Source organism: Melospiza melodia, chromosome 3, assembly GCF_035770615.1.
Source record: "Melospiza melodia melodia isolate bMelMel2 chromosome 3, bMelMel2.pri, whole genome shotgun sequence".
NCBI classification, from domain to species: domain Eukaryota; kingdom Metazoa; phylum Chordata; class Aves; order Passeriformes; family Passerellidae; genus Melospiza; species Melospiza melodia.
In genome coordinates, this window is record NC_086196.1 from 104,082,166 (window position 1) to 104,104,239 (window position 22,074).

At 38.0% G+C, this 22,074-nt stretch overlaps 1 protein-coding gene across 7 annotated transcripts in view; it reads right to left on the reverse strand.

Annotated features, from left to right (window-relative positions):
• The window catches only part of LCLAT1 (lysocardiolipin acyltransferase 1), a 111,757-nt gene that overhangs the window by 73,448 nt on the left and 16,235 nt on the right, over nucleotides 1–22,074 (reverse strand). For 5 of the 7 annotated variants that reach the window (XM_063152431.1, XM_063152427.1, XM_063152432.1 and 2 more), the window contains one exon: nucleotides 369–537. In XM_063152431.1, the coding sequence (XP_063008501.1) occupies nucleotides 369–533 (165 nt within the window). In that variant the 5' untranslated portion in view covers nucleotides 534–537. Of the gene's footprint in view, nucleotides 1–368; nucleotides 538–5,675; nucleotides 5,934–6,409; nucleotides 6,523–22,074 lie in introns of those variants that run through there. The other 2 variants (XM_063152428.1, XM_063152426.1) reach the window with 2 other exon arrangements.

Below are 22,074 nucleotides of genomic sequence, written 5' to 3' on the forward strand. Positions count from 1 at the left end.
AGACAACTCATTAAGGAAGCTAACTGTTAAAAAAAACTTTCCTCTGTTTATTAAAGTTTCACCTACTCTTCTCTGCATCTGACTGACACAGGATGAAGATGTCAAAAAAAGACCTTTTCAAGCATAACATGAACACACAAAATTAGCTGATATATAAATGAAACTGTGAAAGAAGAGGGGGACAGTAAATAGGCACATAGTTTACAACACTGTAAACCAGTCTCCACCGATAGTAAGTGTGTAAGGGCCTGTTTATACAGAAGCATAAATAGCTTTAAAAACCCTAAAATAAAATCCAAAGTGTTAGTGAGCAAGCCAGATTGTGGGATTATGGAGAGCTGCCCAGACCTGGATGATGTGGCACTTACCACAGGGAGTGTGAGCCACGTGGCCACAATGCAGTCGGTGATCCAGCGGTACCAGGCTGGCGAGATGAACATCAAAGGCAGGAAAGGGCCCAGCATGAATATACTTCCAAAGAAACTTCCCAAGAATAGTGCAAGTGCAAAGTACATCCCCTTCCATGACACCATGGCTCTGAAAAACACGGTTGGCATTACGTTAGACAGAGACAAACTGAAAGAAATTATGTAATTCTTCAAGTCCACAAGCCCGGTCTGAGGTAACATTCCTCCTTTTTTCCACAGCTAACAACACAGGACAACAGCAAACACAACCAAAATGTTCTTCTTCCCCAGCAGCAGTAAGAGAAGGACTTGATAAACACAGTGATTTGTAAGGTGAATTGGGATATTAAAGGGGCCATAAAAGTATCAGCTACATCATAATTTCCTCCCATTACTACAATATGTAGCTCCACTCAAAACCTTCAGCAAGCTATTTTTATTATCCAAAGGTACAAAAGGGCTATTAAGAGAACACCAGTGACATTAAACTCTTTGGCCATTACCTTTGTCTGTGGTGAAATACTAATGTTACCATTTTCTAAAGAGAGGAAACTTTGTTCTTCTATTTCTCCATCCCATTTCTTCTTAGTAAACAGAGCATTGCAGAAACTCCTCTTCCCCATCTATGTGTGACCTCCCTCACAAACCACTCAAACCTGGCAAGGCTGACCAACCCTTTCAAACACCAGGTCCCTTTTCATCCCAACAAGGCAGGCAAGCAGTGGCTGAACCCTCCCAACCCACCCTGGCTTAGAGAACTCATCACCTTTTGAAGTCTGCTGTACTTCAATTCCCTTATCAGTTATTTTCCAACTTGCTGCACCAAAAAGCCAATAGCCTGTGTTTTTTAAGGCATAGTCTAGACTTGAAATATTTCAGTGTCTGTGCTATCAGCTACACTGTCTTATTATAAATTGAAATGTACAGTACACTGAGCTTCTTAGTGCATTATGGCAGAACACTCAGCAATCCTCCAAGCATTTGTAATAGCTACAAGCTTTCACAATTTAGCAACTACTACCAGCTATGACAAAGCAAATGTGGAAATATCAATTCTCTAAATTAGGGCCTAAAAATAGACTGTTTTCATCTATTTAGGACACAGCCAATTGTTTATAAAACCAAAGGTTAAGCAGAAGTCACTTTTTAGTCACTTTACTGAATTCCTTTTTTTGACAGGCTATTTTAGAAATTTTAAGAGCTCAGATAGACAGGACTTCAGGACAAGAAAAACAGGAAGCTGGTGGGTTTAATTTTAAAATGAGCAATGGAAAAGCAATCCATTAAGCCTTGTGTATTGTAACATACATGATTTATCTCAAGCATGTTTTGTACAATGTCCATAGCAATGATGTTTGCACAGCAAAGTATTTGACAGTAAAGAAATGGCAACACTAGGGTTGCTAGCAAATGAAATTTACTTCTGCTACTTCATCTTGACAAATAACAAGAAAGATCTACTCTTGAGATACTTTTAGGTTTAAACAATTGCCTAAACTGTATGGTATTTGGAGAAAGGCTGAGTGAGACAAGGGGCCATGCAAATTTTTAATGCAAGAAGGGTTTAGGAAGCTGTATTTAACTCTGCTTCTGCAGCATAGTAAAACAAGCAACACTAAATTCAAATGTTTGCTGATCACTGCATTGGAAATGAAATTGGAATTCAAACAAATACATAATATTTATATCCTGGAGTACAAAACCAGGAATTAAATAGCCACATCTGCACATAAGCATGCACTAAGTAGTATCAATTCTGACACATTAAGGGATCCTTGAAGAGTAAGGCCCTGGAGGAAATTATCTTTTTGTCAGGAATTTTTCTATTTGTTATTGCAATACTCCGTGGGGGAAGTCCATGATAAAGGCAGAAGAGGACATAAAAAAAAAAAACCCAAAACAAAACAAAACCCCAAAAAAACCCCCACCAACCAAAAAAAAAAAAAAAAAGGGGGGGTCAGGGGGGAATTATTAGTTGCAGCAAGACCAGAAGAAAAAGCCTTCTCTTGCCATCAAGATTTGAGACCTACTGCAAAAGGCAGCAGACAGAATTAAAACTCTATGTGCTTGATCTGAACAGGCATTTTTTGAGGAACAAATGTACCTAAACAACTGGAAACAGCTTTAAGACAGGTAAAACCTGCTACCAGACAGAGAACAGGAGTTTGCTAGGCTTCAGCCAGCTGCTCTGTTCCTCTGTGAGGCTCTCAGAGGCATCAGTCAGACGCAGTGACATTTGCCAGGCAGACACTGTGGCTCCAAAAGGCTGCCAGACAAGAGGGACCGAGGACATGGTCCAGCTCCAAACACCTGGCTGCTGCCCACAGGTACCCCCAGAGCTAATGAGAGGAGACACTGCTCTGTCATCCTTCTAGACTCTTAGAAAAGCAGTGTGGGTCACTTATTTAGGGGCTGTCTTTTTCACAGTTTACACTGGTCCTTCCCTCAAACTGTTAAACACATCGAAAGATTTAAGGAAAAGAAAATCTTTTCTGTGAAAGACTGCCTCATAAACACTTTTATGTTTGCTTGTTTTAGATGAAAGTATCTGAGCTATGGAAAAGACCTGAGGAAGTTCTGAAATTCCCCTTCTTCAACCAGCACCAAGCAGTACTTTCTTTTACATTCCAGTGTATACATTGTAGAGCTACAGTGCATTCCAGAGGGTTAAACACTGTGCTGTTTATTTCTTGACACAAAAGATACCATGTGTGTTTTCAATCGATGCCATTTATCTCTCTTAAAGCCACATTTTTAGCATGATAAATACCCCATTTTCCTTATTGCTTCTACATAGCACATTATATATCTTTACACATGCATTTATCTGGAGTAACAGACTTGGACTTTGTCTCTGAATTACCTCTACCCCAAGGAAGGAGAGAAAGGGAGAAACTTTCAGCAGATCCAACTGGGTGTGCAATACACAAGTTTGTGAGGGTTGAGGATGTAGGGCAGGCACACAGCTGGGCCATGCCAGGCTCTGCAAACCCAGGCTGTTGTACCCAGTTTACCATTCCACACACCCACCACCAAGGAAGGAACTGACTATTTTCATCCTTTTGCATTCCTCAGCCCTTAAATACCTACCTTAGAAACAAAGTGTCTCTAAGATATGTCAGCCATCCCAAATCTAACACCTGCATTCAACAAGTAACAGTTACAAATCAATGCAAAATACATGCCTGCAACCTCAAAACATGATAAAAACCAGCCACAGAAAGGAGTACTTAATGAGGACTTGGAAAATGATCTAAAGCAAATGTGAAAAATCTCAAAACAAAGAAAATTGGAGCTGACTCATGTCAGAGATTAGACACCCAAGGAATGAATTACAGGGTTCGACAGGAAGCCTGAACAGGACGCAAGCATTTTCAAAGTACAGAAGTACTGAAGTATCCTCTTACTGCTGCTGACAACTCTCTTTCTAATGCAGCAATCTCCTTCAACACTGAATTTAATGTGTAGGATGATCTTTATGTATCTTAAAGCCACTTTCCATTAGCTGTGTGGGTCAGAGCTGTGAGAAGTCAGTCAAAATTATTTTACAATTCAGACTGAAAGCTGCACTGATAAAGACAGCACCCTCATACTGGGCTTCATCTATTTCATGGCAGAACTCCAAGTTATTGGGGTACTGTACTTCATATGTTCTTGTTGCCATAGCAGAAGGGAAACATGCTCTGTCTCCAAGTAACTGGAAACAATAATTCTTTAAATACAATTTTTGCTTTCTATTTCAGTTCATTTGAAAAATTCTTGGCTACAAGGGGAGAAAATACTTTCCCAAACAGTTTTTGTAAACTTCATTTTTATTAGAGTATTTACATGAAATTATTTTGATAAACTATGCAAACAAAATGCTTGCATAGTAACATAAAGCAAAGATATTTTCCTGTGATTGGATTTTGGCTTGTTGTGTTTGACATCTAAATACTTTTATTGAAGGTACAACTGAAATGACAGACAAACCACAGCTTGTTGTGATGGTGATTTCAAAAGGTTTTAAACACTGTTCTCTACAACAAAACTTTTCTTCACAACTGCTTTTGTGGCTCGTAAGTGGGCAAAGGATGCAAAAAAAGTTTATCTGATAAAACACAGAAAAGCTCAAAACTTTCAGGTATGAAAGTCTCAGCATAGTCAACTCACCCCATGATTCAAACTTCCTTAACAGCTCCCAGCTAATTCAAAGTGCTTGTACAAACAGGTTAATTCATCTTCCAGGCTCCATGTAAAACAAGATTTTAGCCTCAGCATAGCACTGAGCAGTACCACCTGACAAACAGAGCCAGCTGCCTGATAATGAGAGAAATCTTCAAGCACTTAGTACTAGGAAGTGAGCAAATCAGGTTTTATTACACCATTGAAAAAATAAAGAAATGCTCTTCAGTGCCAATAAAACAACAGTGGATTACTGGTCATCACATTTCCATTCAATCAGCACGGGCAATAAAACTGCTCATTAGCCTTCAAACCTGAATGGGAAATACTAGGCACTGGATTTAATGCTTCTTCCAGTCAATTACCAGTAGAAAAGGTAAACATCTTCAATTAAAATCAAGCAGAAACTCACACAGACAGCCAGTGATGCCTCTTCTCTAACAGCTCTGCAAAGAAAGCCAGCACTTAACTCCAAACTGACTTAACTTCTGCATTTCCTCCAAGCAGGGCAAGTGAAACAGGTGAACTGTAAATTCCAGCTCAAAAATGTTCAGTTTTGCATTTGGAAACATAATTTCCAAATCAGAAGATACCATTTTCGCAACAATTTTAAAAACCTTTGATCTGGGTGCACTGAATTGAAGTTCCAGGAGGTGGACAAGAGAGGAACAAAGTTTGCCAACTACTTAGGTGTTCATTAAATGAACCTGCAAATGAATGATCCAAACTTTCACTTGTTTATTGTTTTTTCAGGTCACTAAACAAAATTATCTAGACAAGAGAGCAGGCATATTGACAACCCTTCCCAGTTTTAGTGATGTAAATGAGAGGTCTGAGCAGGTGCTGAACATCAGCCAAGCAAACAAAAGTTTCAGTGGAAATAACACATCCTAGCAGAATGTTTCAAGTCCAACAAAATCACCACACTTTTCTATTTGAGCATTTTATGTTTTTTTTCCATAACAGCATTTCAAAGGAAATTTTTATCAATTCTTGCACCCAGAGCAAGAAACTACTTTCTGTGTAGCACCGGATTAAAAAGAAACTTGCTCGCAGCAAGTTTGTGCAGGCCGACTCAGTTGTATTTCCAGATCTACAACTCACCCGTCTCTTTGATCACGTAACTTCTCACTTGTGCCTCAGTTCTTTTAACTGAGAAATAGAAGAGGTTCTAGGGGAAGCAATGGCAGGAGGAAGCTGAATTATTAATTGCAGAAATAGCCACTCTAATCAGAAGTCCACGCAACACAGGCAGGAAGCTCCGTCAGTCTCCACAGAACTCTTTATGAACTACTTTTTGTTTCTGGTCCTTCTCTTAAGCACTTCAGTATTTTAAGGAACACACAAATATGGCACAGATCACTATCACCAAAAAAAAAAAAAGTGAAGAAACAGGCACTTGACCACTGAAACTACTTCCTTTTTATATAATTCTTGCATTTAAAAAACTTAAAGAGATACATTCATCATAAAACAATATAGGATAGGGTAATACAAGGTAATATCACCACAAGCCCTACCCCTGACAGTATAGCAGATATTAGCTTACACGTAAAATAAACAAAGTACAAAACTTAATGAACAATTTCCGGAAATATAACAAATAAAATATTATTATTACTGCATCTTACAATTTATTATCTCTTTTATTTGCCAAGACTTAATCTGACTATTATAATTCAATAAAAAATTTAATAGAATATTGAATTTGCTCTTCCAAGTAATTGTGTCTTCCCAAATGTAAAAATGCTCGCTGAGATTCTTTGCAGTACAGCCTTTAGACACTGTAAGCAGGTAATTCAGTCAAATCAGTCTGATGCTTTTTCACCCTCCTTTACCTGTTCTCTTTCCACTGTTGCTCCAGACAACCATTAGACCAATAAAGCTTGAATGAAAGCATGAGCTAAGGTATTTGAAATAATTTGTAAGATGCAATAGCTACAGCTGTTTCCTGAAAAAAAAAAAAAAAAAGAAACAATGATTTATAGAAAAGTAGCTTGCTTTTATTCCTTACTATAATCAGATAATGTAGATGAATTGACAGATTTGCTGTAGGAATAACTGCACAAGAGCTTTTACTCCCAAAAGCTACCTCATTTTTTTTTTTGTTATGCATATTGCACAGACACTAATAATTCTGAATTCCTTCTTCATGGCTTTCCATGCATGGAGCTGTGCTCTGCACTATCCATCAAGCTGCTGGGGCTTCACAAGCCTGTATTAAACAACATCCAATATAAACAGAGTGCCCTGGCTGACAAGTCATCAAGAATAGGTTTGGCAAATGAAAAACAGCTGCTGTATTCCTCCCAACCCCTCTTTAAATAAAAGAAACAAACAAAAAACCAACATAACCTTGCAATAAACATGGAGCAGTGTCAATTTTAGGGGTTTATTAAGTACTTTATATAAAACCTGCAAGTCAGCTTGAGGCCCACTCTGTTTTTCAAAAAAGTTATTGTGGTCAACAGCTGGTAAATCTGTCCCCTTTGGTTTCCAAGTCTACAGACCAAAAAGCTGACCAACATTGATGGATAACAAATCCAAGTGGAAATTATGAAAAACAGATAAAATATTCCACTTTGTAACTGGAGATGTTACAAACAAACCAATAAATCAATTTCTTTTCCCCTGCATAAGAGCACCCCAACACTTTAGTTCAGAGCTATTCTTGGTGGGAAGGGGTGACATTTATAATTTCAGAAGTATCTATTTCACAATAAAATCCTCAGTGGGGAAACAGAAATAAAGGACTTCATGCTGAAGAAGAGTTACTCAAATAGAAAACTAGTAATTTTCACAGGAGTATCCTTAAATCTCTGCCATTGGCACTGAACTAAAAATCACTCTCAGAGAAGAAGACATCCAAGAAACTTCAAATGGTTTTTTTTTGCCCTCACCAAGACAGAATTTTCTCATCAGGTTAACAAATCAAGAAATACAGGAAAGGCATATGAAGAAAACTCATGTAGCCTGGGAAAACCAGTGGCTATCACCACGACAGAAACAGCAAGACAGCCTATGCTAACTCATATTATTCAGAGTGCAATTATGAAAATAAAGAGGGGGGATGTAAAAGCAGACTTTCAGAGGCCTTAAGCAAGGTACCCAGCTTGGAAAAAGTTTCATTCAGAGCTCTGTATTTGTGACCATCCTCTATAAAAACCTCTCTCAGTTTCATAACAGAATATATTGGCCCAAATAATTCCTCCTTTTCCAGCTATAATGTATGCTGCAAATGAATTTGATTCTGGATGGGTAATACTGCAGTGTGGTTTGTTTTTCTTATCCACAGCAGCTTTGTTGTTTTTTAGCATCTTTTATCCTGTGACAGTCATCACCTGTACAGCAACAATTGCTAAACTACTTTATTCTTGTTCTCAATAGCACATTACATGCTGCAAAAGTTCAGCAGGGCCTATGCTAAAAATCCAACAGCAAACTTACTGAAGCCAGTGAGTTTCCACCTAAAATCAGTTGCAAGATCAGATTATGGATTTTATCTACTCTCAAATTATTAAATGACTGAAGAAAAGACCAGACACTTATCTTCATTTGCCCACCATGTAAGTGATTCTGGCTCAACAGTACTTAGATGAGAGATGGAGAAAAGCACCTACAGACAAAGTTATGCCACTTTTTTTTTCCCAATAATAATAAAGATAAATTGCTATTATCAATGGAATATAATTCTGCCAAGCCTCTGAGTCTCTGCAACTGCCTCAGGCTTTTAAAAATGTATTTCCAAGACAAATATCAAAGAAAAAAAACCATTTGCAAATAATGTTAAAAATGTCCTAGCCGTTTAATTGGAAAATTCCATTTGAAAACTTGAAATTTTGCAGGGCTGCCTTTGTGTCAGGAGTACACAGCACTCTGAAGCATACTTACACATCAGCAAGTATCACAAGTTTATAACAACTTTAAAAGTCACATAAATTGCAGTTTTCTAGTGAGCTGTGCTTACAAGCTGGCTGCTTTCCAAGGTAAGCATAGAACAAACAATAGATGGGTTACCTGGCAGGCTCCAAAGCAAAAGAAAAAAAATGCAGCAGTTCTGCAGAAAATTTATAAATGTTTCATTCCCACCAGAAGCATAAGAAAAGAGTTGATTTGCATTTGCTCCATTTCTGGACTATATTTTGGTGTAGATCAATATCCAAAGCATAGTCAAAACTCACATGTTGCCAAATTACCATCCCACTATTAACTAACAATATTTCTGCTTCAGGACCTTACAGTCAGAGATGAAGATCTGCTGTGCTTTTCAGTCTTCTAGACAACAGCCCTCACATCTCATTTGCACAGCTCACCAGTAGAATCACATCATACCTGGCTGTTTCTAAGATGACATTACAAACCACTGCTGAGCAGGGTACCTTTAACCCCATCTTCAGCTCTGTCATTTCATCTTTCCATCAGCTACAATGGGAAGTTTTTCTCTTCTGACAAGACTCCAAAAGGATGTCCCCAGGGCTTCAGGTGGATTGAAGTCTTCAAAACCATTTCTAGCAGAGCCTTTCAGGGTGTAAACCATGGGTGCTGTGCTGTGCATGGATGCAGGCTGTGCCTGGGAAGAAGCACAACTACGTTGGTCCATCTGTACTTCTGCCAGTAAAGCTCCATGGCTCAGCAGGGGTACTCATGGCAGCAGCCTGATGCAGACATGCTGCCTCTGCTTCCAGGGCTACTGCATCTGATTCTATAAAACATTCTTCTTCGGACTTAAATGCTCTCAAAGCCAGAAAATGTCTCATCAGTACAGTACAATAAAGCAACTCGTTGTTCCTTGTTAAAGCTGAATGGCTTTGGTCCCTCAAACACCTACAAAGATATGAGCAACCATTTGATTCTTAGTTGCAAATTTTTTGGCATTCAGATGCAAAGGATCCAGGGCTATTGACAAATGAGTATGAAAATGTTTTCCATGAAAATTTATCAAGGTCATTTTAGCCTAAAACAAATTACCAGCATAAGAAGCTAAATAAAGTAATTCAGTGCTGAGACAACTGGGGAAGTTTATCTGCCAGTGCTTATGCAATACTTTACTAAGCTGCCAGAAGACAAACAGGGGGGAAAAAGCAACATCTAAGACCATGATTTTTAGCTTTTTAGCCTTTTATTAGGTAAAATAGTAGCTCATTTGAAACAGAAACTCAGTTTCTAATAAAATTTGCCAGAACTGAAAGGAGCTTATAAAAATAATTAGAAGTGGTTTAATAGGTGCTGCATTCCCCATCACAAAGACCAAGTCAATGTACAGTAAGAATGAGCTTCAAGTCAGCTGCAAACACGTTTGGCAGCTGCTGGGACAGACACATAGATGCTAGTCAATCCAAGAACAAAGTTTCCATGAAATAACTACAGAACAGCAAGTGACCCAGTCAGGGAAATAACCTATTACAGCTACTCAGGGACTACTAGATTTTACACATGTGAGCAATGCTCTGGCTTAACAAGAGCTATTAGGAAAAAAAGGGGGGGAGAAGGAAAGCCTGCAAGAGCTACAGATAAAGTCTCCCAACAACATCTGGGGCATTGCTATAGACCAAGTAAAAACCCTTCCAGTCTCTGACTCAGTAACACTGATGTTGCTACAAAAGTGCCTTAAAAGCTGAAAAGTGGTAGCAGAAAGAAACAAAAAACCCCAACTTTTAAAAGACCACTGAAGCAAAAAGCCACATTTGGATCATTCAGAAAACTCCCCAGCACATACCTAGAGAATGAGAGGCCAAAAGATAAATAATACCCTGACCTACACCAAAACTATCACGTGGAAGAAAAAGGAAACAGGTGACAAGGTAGTAATAGTCTAGGAAAGGTAATTTATTGGTATTCCCTCTCCCCCTTAAAATAAATGACAATAAAAAAGGAATCTAAGAGGAAATGCAGTGAGTCAATCTTTGCATTAGATAAATCTTATCCAAAAAGGAAGATACTGTTCAAATCTGGCTGTGCAGGTCATGCTACCAGAAATATCTAAATCAAGAATCTTCTCACAGCAGCTCTTATAGTAATGAAACACATATAACATCAGCCATACCCACACTTTTCATTAGGGCCAGAAAGATTTAATGATCTATCAATTTGTTATAAAGATTTTTTCCCCTTTTTTGTTTTACTACAAGAATATCTTCCAAGAAGACCTAGTATTGTCTCAGTTATTTCCAAGTGGGAACACACCCTGGTGTGCACTTTCCCTTTTAGCAAGAGCCCTGGCCTTGCAGGAAAAAGATTACACAAAAACACAGAATTCCTGGAAAGAATTTGCTCTTTCTGATTAGCACAGTAATATCAGAGAAATAGAAGCAAGAACTTACCTTCAAGGAATAAAACATGCTCCTTAGTAAGTAACTGGGCAACTAACTAAGGATATATGTGAGAAAGCAAGCACATCTTTCTAGTTGCATTTTTAGAAGGAGTCTCAAATGTAATCACAGCTCTTGAAATGCTTTTAACGAGTTCATTGCAATGGGCATTGAGGAAGTGATGTTTTTATTGGGGAAATTATAAATTATGGACTTCTCAAAAATAGTTGCTTATGACATTCCACTTCCCTCTCTTCCTCATCAGGTTGAGGCTTCTCTCCCTGTGTTGTCTGAAAGTAAACACAAAGCTGAAACTCTCAGAGTAGTTTCAAATAATCAAAGGACAGTATGCATTTAGTTACTGGGATACTTTGTATTCAAACACAAGAGCCTCAAGAAAATTACCCCACCTTAAGTATGACTGCAAGGCATGCTCAAGTTAAGAAAAAAAAAACATCACAAACACAGGTACAAAGTTAAACACAGAAAAGCCAGCACTAAAAGTAAGAGCACTGACGATGAAATATTCTTATGCTCCAGAGTTAGGTGACATTTTTCATCTGAGCAACAAAGAAACAACTTTATTCTCCTACACTGAGATGCTCACCTCTGAAATATTTTTGTTGCCAGAAAGATCATCAGAGTTTGATAAACAAGAGCAAGAGTAGTGATAGCAAAGGATGCAACACAGAGATCAAAGACCTGAAATTACACAGGATCACTTGGGAGTCTCTTAAAGCCATTAATTTATGGTAACATAAGTAAATACATGGTAACTATTTGGAGAAACTGTAGTTACATAACCTTCATCAAACAAGGCACAGGAAAACTGTTCCAACACTTTACTAAAATGTTATGATTTAATTAACTGGCAGCTGGGTCAACTTGCTGTCTTTCACAAAGGCATAAACCCAAGACAACACACAGACAACACTTTCCAATCTCATGGGCAGAATGAATAGTATGGGAATTTCTGCTCTAGTGGAGGCTCCAAATGAAAATAACTCACTCCTGGGTCTTAACTCCTACTAAGCAGGGTTTTGCCCCTAATTCTCCAGAATGGCAGTAAAATAAGAGCCCCAGTGACAAGCAAGGCCTTGCTCTTCATAGTTCTGACTTCTCTCCTCAGCAGACCCCCCTTGAACAGTGGTTGAGGAAGTAGCATCTCTGGAAAAGTTAGCTGTGATTGTTAATTTCTCCAACTTCCATAGGAGAACATTTGTGGACACTTCTAAGAGCTTCCACTCCTAACACTAAATATGAGCTCTTGTATATACTTTGATCTGAATTTATACAGGAGCACAAGCTTCCTGAGGATAGCTCAAAACATGTAGATGGCCTTAAAAGCTCTCTTTAGAAATGCAACCAGCATTATATTGTTTCATTTAAAGATAAATAATGCATTTTTCATAGTTTAAATAGAAAATAAATTGCAAAGTCTCTACAAATACGCTGCGAGAAAAATCCATGGCAGTTAAAGTATCAGTTATATACTTGGACTAACACAAATAACTTTAAAGAAAGAAGTCCATAATTTCTCAAGGCTAAAACATATAAATATTAATTTTACATTAACTTGCTTAACATTCAAAACTTCCTTCTCACACAAATAATTTTCACCTGCTCCTGCTGCAGATGAACAAGCAGGGAGAGAGGACAGAAAGCAGCAAAACAACGCAGCGTTGGGAGTGAAGGAACACACTGAGTCAAAGGGGAAGCCTAAAGCCAGTGGAAAGCCCTGTACTCCAGTTAAGCAAGGCAATACAACATGTCTTCTAACAAAGACAATTTGAAACCAATTATAAGCCAGAAGATTAATGTACTGACTCAGGCATGGATGAGCCTGAGTTTTCCACCGTCCGTGTTTCCCAAGAATCCTTGTCTAACTCATGGAAGGAGGGGTAGAGCTGCCTAGAATTTAGAAAATGCAATAAGGAGAAAATTTGAAAACAACTTGAGGAAACATGGATTCCTGCTGAGCATAGAGTTTTCAACAACAGCTAAGATTTATTGTATTGAAATTTTTTTCCAAGCTAGATACAAGCTACAACAGCATGTGTTTCCTTTCCAATTCAGCCACAGCTGAACATTTCATTGAACCATTACAGTAAGAAAAGAAGCTTTCACAACAACTTTATGAAGCTCTCTTCTTTTGGGATCAAACAGATATATTATTAAAGCAATGCCTGTAAGAGGAATCAATCATCAGACTAAGTGATGGCAAGGATTGCTGGGCAATTAAATCCCATTATTAATTTCAATGTATTGATGAGAACTTCAGAACAGAGCATTGAGGAAAATAAATTGAAGACACATGCTCATGAAACTATTCTTTGAGTCTTTACTTTCCCTCTGCCCTGGATCTGAATATTAAGAAATGCAAACAATCCTCTTCATCAATATTTTAAAAAGTTTTATGGTCAATGCATACAGTAAATTCAGTTTTAAATAATATTATTAACATACTTACTAAGCAATCAAAGTTTTATTTTGTTTGTTTGGGCGTTTTTGCTATAGAGAAATGGGAACAGACAAAAAAGTGACATCTTTCAGGATTCCTGCTATAGAAGGTAAGCTAGCAATAGTAATCAAACCCAACATTTTTAGAAGATCCTTCCCCCACCTTCACTAGTTTAATGATATGACAATTTAACACCCTTTTCAAAGAGAAATACATAACCAATGTATACAAACCCAGTGAAGTAACACAGCCACATGAACTCTGTTTGGAAGAGGCTGACTGATCAAACAGCACATGGGCAGCCCTCATAAGTCCCAGTGTGTGCTGCTCTTTGATTTGTTTCCATCAGGCAAAGGATGCTGAGGTAAAGGAACAGCTGGTTCTTTGAAAGGGCTATCATTAAGGGATAAAAATAAAGAACTCAAAGCATCAAGGTTTTATTACAGAACAATCAATTTTCTGACAACAGCAGATGAACATTCCCCATTATTTCCTTACAAAAAGGAAAACACTTTTTGTAGAATACTACAGTATTTACAATAAAAAAAAATATTATTTACATAAGTCACTTTTAAAACCTCCCCTTGTAAGTCACATTTAATTCTGTTATTGGGTTTTATTTTATCCTTTTTTTCCTTTAATTTTTTTTTAATTAAACTTTGCTCCACAGAAACAACCAGCAATTATGCTTGGTGGAATGGGGTAAGAAGTTCACACAAAGCTCTCTCACTGCACAGGCAGTGATGACAGGTTCTGTTAAATATGCATTTTCTCACCTTAAAGATATTTCACTGGAAGAGCCTGAGCAGCAGAAGAAAAAATAATGGTCTCTTGGCAAGCACATATAAGCTGCCATTATTGTGATGAAACATTAAACCACAAGCAGCTTCCACAGCCAGACCTGCTTATGTAAAGGAGCACATTTCTTCAAGTGTTTTAGTTTAAATAGATATTAATGTACTTTTAAGAATGGTCTTCTAACTCAGATTTCACCTCTTTTGTATGTATAATACAATACATTAATGTGTTTTTGGAGTAAGGGTTTGGTTGTTTTTTATTTTTCAAAAATCTCTGAGAAAAGATTAAATTGAAAAGAAATTAGCTGCATTCTGCTTCCTACCAGCAAAGTAGTACAGACTTTTTAAAATCCTGGATCAAAACTACCTTATGCAATTTTGAATTTGCCAAGCCCAGTACCAATCCATCAAAGAAGGATTTCCTTCATTTCATTTTGGGCATTTACATAAGTACCTTAAGTTGGGTCACTGGAATTACTCTCCCTCATTCCCTATCCCAACTCACTCTACTCAGAAGGCTCATCCTATAATCTAATTTCACAAAAGAAAACTGCACTTTCTCTCCCTGTGAAGCAGCAAATATACATACAGCTTATTTTCATGAAGGCTTGATCTCCAGGGGGTTAATATTTCAGAACTCCTAGGTAAAATTTGCAATCACAGTAGGAAAAGCTAAAGAGACACTTAACCTCAGGAATGCCTCACATCTTTGTCACATTAGGACCCTCCAAATGCAAATTACTGTGAAAGCAAAGATTTTTCAAGTTTTTCCTCTGAGAAAAGGGGGTGAAGGAAAAAGGCACAAGATGCCCTGGAAGAGCTTCGTGTTAGGAATAAAAGGTTTTTTACAAGAACATGCTTCTCTCTGTAGACCCACACATCTTGGATTTCTAAACTGAATTTCAGAATGTAATGAAATTTAGCCCTTTCAAGCTGGTTTGGAGATCAGTTCCAGAGCCGGATCATCAGACTCACTGAGATATGTAAAGAATAAAAAGTGACAATAAAATTGCCATTCTCCTCTTCACATATAAAAAATTACTAAATGTGCAGAATAATAACAAACTTCAGCAACAAAAAAAATCCCTGTTAGCAAAATTAATTGCTTTTGCAAAATATCTCCCTCTTCAGTGTTCTTTCAGTTTGACCCTGCTGATTTGAACATACAAAAGATCCTTTAGTCAAGGCCACCAGTTTGGAAAAACTGTGTTATATTGAGGTGGTATTTTAAATATCATGGACTTGTCCTTCTCAAAGCTGAAGGCCAGAAGATATCATTAGTTCAGTTAATCAAATGTTTATGGAATGCTATTCCACAGTATTCAACAATAGCTGGCCTGCAAAAAGGTTTCCCCCTATTTTCATATGGTAATTTTGATCTATAAAGAGAATTGCAAGCTAACCACAAAACTTCAGTCTTCACTTAGATAAACTGGATAAAAGTAATAATATAGCATGCTCAGCCAGTCTCCAGTCAAGTTATTCATAATCCAAAAGAATAAACAGTGACTAAGCTCAAAAATTTAGTTTTCCTAGTTGAACAGAGGATTTTCTGAGCAATTTTGAAGAACTTGGCCTTTCAACAACTACTCCTCACATTTATTTGTATGTTCAGAGACAAGAACATAAAAATTAGATTGCAAACCTTTTGCTCAGGGCTCCTAAGTGGCTGAACAAACACTTCGAGAGCATCTATCAATGTTTAGATGCATTGATATCCCAGAACAAGCTAAGAATTCACCCTTTACACATGGAAATACAGAATTTAAAGTGAGCTACAATTTTCCTGGATGGAAAACTCACTTGATTTTAGAAAGGGGAACTAAGACAGCACCGCCACAGCTGATGAAAATGCCACTTTCTCTTAGTATTTGCAAGATCCTACCAGGTAACAGCTCTAAGTTAATGCAGGAGATATGTTTCTAGTTATATTGGGATAGGAAGGCGTGTGTGGGTAGTTTAATATTTTTTATAAACTTACTTTAAGCTTATTTTGGATTCCAGTTTCCAGTTTGCTCTTGAGATCTCTTTTTGAGTATCCTGAACTTGTTTCAGATGTAGCAATTTGTCCAACTAGAAGAAATTATGTTATTAATGACATAGAAAGGGCCTAGAAAAGAAGTCACTTAATTTCTCTAAAAGAAAAGCTCTTTTTTCATAAAGGATGAGGATGCTAAACCATGAAATTTTCAACATTTAGGAGGATTGTACTGCTTAAGAGGAGAGCAGTTATTTCTAATTAAGGGTAAGTGACATTCTTCTTTCAAGGTTTTCCATTTGGTTGCTTATGTTTTAAAAAGGGAACAGTTATAGAAGTAGTATGTGTTTATGTAAATCATGTCATTATTTTGACCTCTACCAATGTAGAGATCAAAATCTAATTTATCTCTGCAGAGAGTTTTACTTATAGTATTTATGCTTTATTTCCCAGTAAATTAATGATTGGGAATTCAAATTATTTTGCTTCACTACAGGGATCACACGATTTTTTTAAATACTCACACTGATCTATCTGAGCCCTGGATGAGGGTAAGGAGAGGAATAGCCTTAATTCACTGTGAGGATAGTTTGGTGATCTGATCACACAAGCTTCTATGGAATCAGATATTCCAAGAAACACTGCCAAGGTCCTGAAGAGTTTATAATTCTTCAGATGCACTGAACTGCTTTACTAAACACTAGCTGCACAAGAGGAACACATTTTTGTGTATATTTCCATTAAAGAAGTAAGCCTTATCTTAGCAGTACAATAAGAACCCTGAGAGTTTTGATTTTTTTTCCCTTGCAAGAGAAGTCAGTTTGTAGTGTTTTAAGCATTTGCAAGAATTGGGTCAGACTAGATGGATTCACAGTAAATATAAGTATTTTTGGGTTCCATTTTTGAGTAGCAATGACTATGTCTTGGTTAAAGACTGGCATTCTTTCAAGCTTTCGCATCTCCCACACTGGACAAGGAAAAAGAGTTAATTACACAAGTTTTCAATCCAGAAAAGAGCTGCCTTTATTACTTAGAAGATGGTGGGTCACATTTCAGGGAATGAGTTCTAGAAAATTCTATACCCAGCAGGGAGTGTACATCAGCATGAATGGAAAACTGCAAGCCAGAAGCTATGAAATCATTACAAACTCTCACTGACCTTCTTTCAGCACAGGACCTTTGCAAGCATCAATACACATCTGCTAAAATAAAAAACCTACTTCCCACCACCTCTTCCCTCACACAATGCACATGATTTATATCTGTTTTCTGTGGAAGTGTATTCCTTGTTTCCTGTCTTTGCTCTGTGCAGAGAAATTAGAGACAAGAGGAAAACTGCCCACATGGAGAATAGACTGCAATGCCCATATGTGAAATATATACCATTGCAAAATCAACATCACACTGGGCCGGAAAAAGCTACCAACTTGTCTTTGAGAAGGAAAAAAAAATTAAAAAGCCCAAACTACAGACTTAAAAAGGAATAAGGAGGAAATGAGTCATGGGGAAAATTTCAGGGAAATTTCACATGAAAAGGAAACCCATAAGCAATTTCATAAAGTTTTCCATGCTGTCTTCCCCCTCTCTCCCCCACCCCCATCCTTTCTTTTTTCTTTCCCAGAAGCTTGATGGAAGAGGACAGGCCTCAAAATACTTTTATTTATCCTGCTATTAGAGGGAGAACAAAACAGAGAACAGGCCACAGTGTGCTCTGACACTCTGAAGATTTGTCTGCTGCATCTTTTTATTCATGGAATAAAAAAATGCATTGCATCAAGAACTGGCGACTACAAGCATTCAAAAACTATGAATCAGATTGCCAAAACCCAAACACATTAAATAACCATTCCATCTCCAGTTTTCAGACATGCTGTCAGGAAATGAATGGTTTCTTTCTTCTCCTACGTCAAATGGGCAGGTGGAAAATTCCCAAGCACGTTCTTCTCATGGCTATGTTCTCAATCAGCTGGAAAGCAAATGTGTCAAAGTCCCAATAAGGTCATTTGGATTTATATCTTAAGTCCCTCCCCGACATTCAGAGGCAGCCTTCTGTCTTTGCTCCTGCACTAGAGAAACCAGAAACTTGGGAACGTTCAGATATGGAAGGGGAAAAAAGATTTTAAGAGATAAAGCTGAGTCCTCAACATCCCTATCATAAATTGGCTTTACTTAAGCAAATTATCTTCTTTCCTCTGCAAATATCTTAAGTCATCACCTAATTAAAGAAAGAAAAGCAAGCTGCCTGGCTGTTCCAGGCCAACATACTTTGCTTATGGAGAGCACAATAGTTTGTAGAGCAGATGGAAACACCTGCTGGAAGCTCTAAAGAACACTCATCTTCCCAGCTGCTCAGAAGACTAAAGCACACTGCTCTGCTTGATACATTTACCTGTTCACAAGCTAACAACCTCTGCAGCTTCTAAACATCACTCAGAGTCAGTCTTGTCTCTGAATGTGGCCCAAGAAAAGACTTTCTCAAAAAAAGTTTACCACAAATACAGTCTGCAGGGTAATTTGTTTGAATTAATCCAGAACATGAAAAATTGAGTCCTCATGCAAAACATTTGTTTCCAGGAGGCTCACAAAAGGATTCTGCTACTGAAATGACATCATGTTTGTCTTGAACAAGTGTGGTTTTCCAGGAGTCTTCCAATGAGACATTGCCTGGATTCAGTGAATCAGATTTTCTAGCTTTAGCACTTTCCAAAATAAATAAAAGAAGAAACTATATTAGCAATCAAAATAGAAGCAAAAGCACAGGAATTGAGAATTTCTTTCCCTACACAGACATGCTACTCAGATTCCAGACTATGTCTCAATTTGGACGGCTGTTCCGTTTGATTTGGAATTCTACTTTGACTGTCATTGACCTGGAAATACTTTATAGGTACTTAACTCTTGGGGAAAGGCCACAATTAGGATCCTGAAAAAAACCTCAACATTTTAGGGAGGTCACAAGTCCAACCATGACTCACACACATAGAGATAGTTTCAAGGAATCAATTATTAGCTGTTTGAATGTGTCATGGCACAGTTCACACACAGCCATTTCATTATACAGATCAATTTTGCAGACACATCAAAAAGCAGCAATCTCAACAGTTTGAATGCGTAAATTCAAACAGAATTTCTTCTAGTAAAGCCACTGGTGAAAAAATTATTCTTTCTTATCACACATATGAACATGTTTAAGTTCAATGGTTTGTTGATAAAAAACACTTCTGGGGGGAAAAAACCTCTTAAAACTCTCCTACTAATGAATTCATTGTAGCTGCAAGAATTTCAATTAAAATAAGAACAACCTGTAGAAAAAGCAGCACATGTGACTCAAGACAAAAGCTGCAGCCAGCCACCAGCATAAGAAGTGCCAAAAAGAGCTGACCTTGTCACCTCCACCAATAGAGGTTGCCACACACTCCTGGTACAGAGGAAACCCAAATAGATTTTATTCTGTAGCTACAGATAACATCTTGATTATTGCTCTAAGAACCTGCTTGCTGTCCCTCTTGGTGCCCTTTGTCCTTAGGTTCTGATCCAGCAGTGCTCTTTGCCCCCTCAGTTGTATGAACTCATTCTGCCAGCAAAGCCTTGGTTTCTAATCTCACCTCTGGTCTATTTAACACTAATCCCTGGATCTCACTGCCTACCATGCCCCTCCCCTTCCCTACTATTTCTAATCGTTTCACTGACACTGGAGGAGGAACAAGCCAGCAGGAGAGAACACTTAGCCTAGAATCACTCTCTGGAGCTTGTACCCCCTTGTTTTCCACTTCTTTAAAACCGTATTTCACTCCTGCCTGCCCAAAGCTACAGATCTATCCACTCATGTCCCAGTTAAGATTCATTGCAACCAAGTAAAAGAAAAGCAACTGGAACCAACCCAACTGATATCCTAGAAAAAAGAATAAAACCTGAGCATCATCAAGGACCTACCAGTGGCCCTAGAGTTTCCTGCAACCAAAACTGATGAGGAATAAAACATTAACTGATGAGGAATAAAACAGATAAACCATATGCCCTTTACAGTACTTGTTCTCTAGCATTTTCCTAATGGCATTTATTCTGAATTTGAGCAGAGGTTGAAAAAGAGTCTGGTTTATTTTGTGGATTTTTTGGGAAGTTTTGCTGTTATGCTGGGACAGTGAAGGAGAGAAACATTTACAAAAAACTTGGCAAGAAGGGGCAACACCCACTTTTCTTTTGTTATTTTGGCCGCCATTGCCAAGATTTTTGGATTTTCATTCTGGAAAAAGGAGAAAGATGAGGAATTGTCTGAAGGAGTGTTTGCTGGGCTGCTTGCCCTCAGAAAACTGGAAAATTGCCGAGGCTGAAGAAAGAATTCTATAAACTCAGATCTGACTTGTGCTGAACAGAACAACATTTATGGAGAATTAATATTTCCAGTGTCTTGACCTAGGAAGCTTTGTTATCTTATATGAAGTTCAAAGAAATGACCAGTGGAAAAACCACAGAAACTGCCAAACAATCAGCAGTAGTGCTGGCTAGTTGTCCTGTCTGACAGTGTCTTGTCAGACACCTCAATAAGAACGTGCAGGAAGAAAGCCTGCAAGAGACAGAGATGGTGAGTTTATTCTTAGCCTCTGGTAACTTTTATCTTATGCCATAAAATACTCAGGCTTACATTCTTCTCACTACTACTCATTCATTAGCAGACTGTTCCTGTCTTCTATATAAAAAGACCTAATCCTTTTGTTCCACAAGCAATTTTTAAGCCTTCTTCACTCTTGCTGAGTACCCAAATTCATGAAGGAAAAGGACTGACAGCAGCCAGACAACCTGCCCATTCAAGCAACAAAGGTACAAATCACACCCTCAGGTTCCCTCAGCTGCCAGTAGTAGGTAATCAGTCAGAAGCCCCACACTTAAAGTCCTGTGACTTTAAAATAAAGTCTAAATGCTGTATCTTGTTCTAAGGAAAAGTTTCCATTTTATGGAATATCTTACTAGGAGGCATTGTGAATGCTGGTTCAGAGTGTGTAAAACAGCTTCAAGGCTTCAGGGAGCACAGTATTACAGAGGAAGAAAGTAGTAAGGAGAAGATTAAATCTTACATCTGGGATTTGTTCAGTTATTACAGAGCAAGGGATGCTCTTGAGAAGCTGCCTCTCCAAGCCAGGAGGTCTGGTTGGGCTGGCCAGCCGTCCAAGGCACCAACTACAAAGATTTAATCAACCTTGAACTGTTGGAGGAAGCTCTCATTCTCCTGCAGCAAGCCCAGGAGCAGAGCTGGGCAAAGGAAGGACACAACCATAGTAAAAGGCAGCCCTGGCACACCCTTCAAAAACAGCTGGGAGCCACCAGCTCAGACAGCAGAACCAGCACAAACAGTCGTGTAAAAAGACCAAGTCTGCAGTGACTGCTTGTAAAACAAGTATCTGTAATCTTATCCAGCCTACATGGCTAAACCCACAGGGGGTAAAGAGAAGGAAAGGGGCCAGCTGGAGAAGGCTGGTCGAAGAAAACAAAAATATGAATTCCTGTTGCCTGCCTTATTTAGAGTATAATTTATTCATCACCACCCCAGACTGAAATGTCTGAGCAACTTCCAGAGCACTGAAAAGTTATTTTTGCCCTCCAAAATATAAGGAGTATAAGAAACACAACCAACAATCACCATTTAATACAATAATAATGCAATACTATGATTCACTTGCATTAAGTCTGACTAAATATGTCATTATCTTTAAATAGAAATGGCAACTAATAATTTTAAAACTAAAAATAGAAAGATATGTGATGTGAATCCTATAGGACTTACTCCTAACATGAATATATTATGCTGTCTTTCAAATGTTTTCCTAGGTGCTTTCAGCTTTGGTAATTTTTTTGTTTTTCATTCAATTTTGCTTTCCATTTATTTTGTGTACCAAGATACCACCTAGTCACAGAAATGCCTTTCCAGAATTTTGTACAAAAAAGGACTACATCATTCCACTAC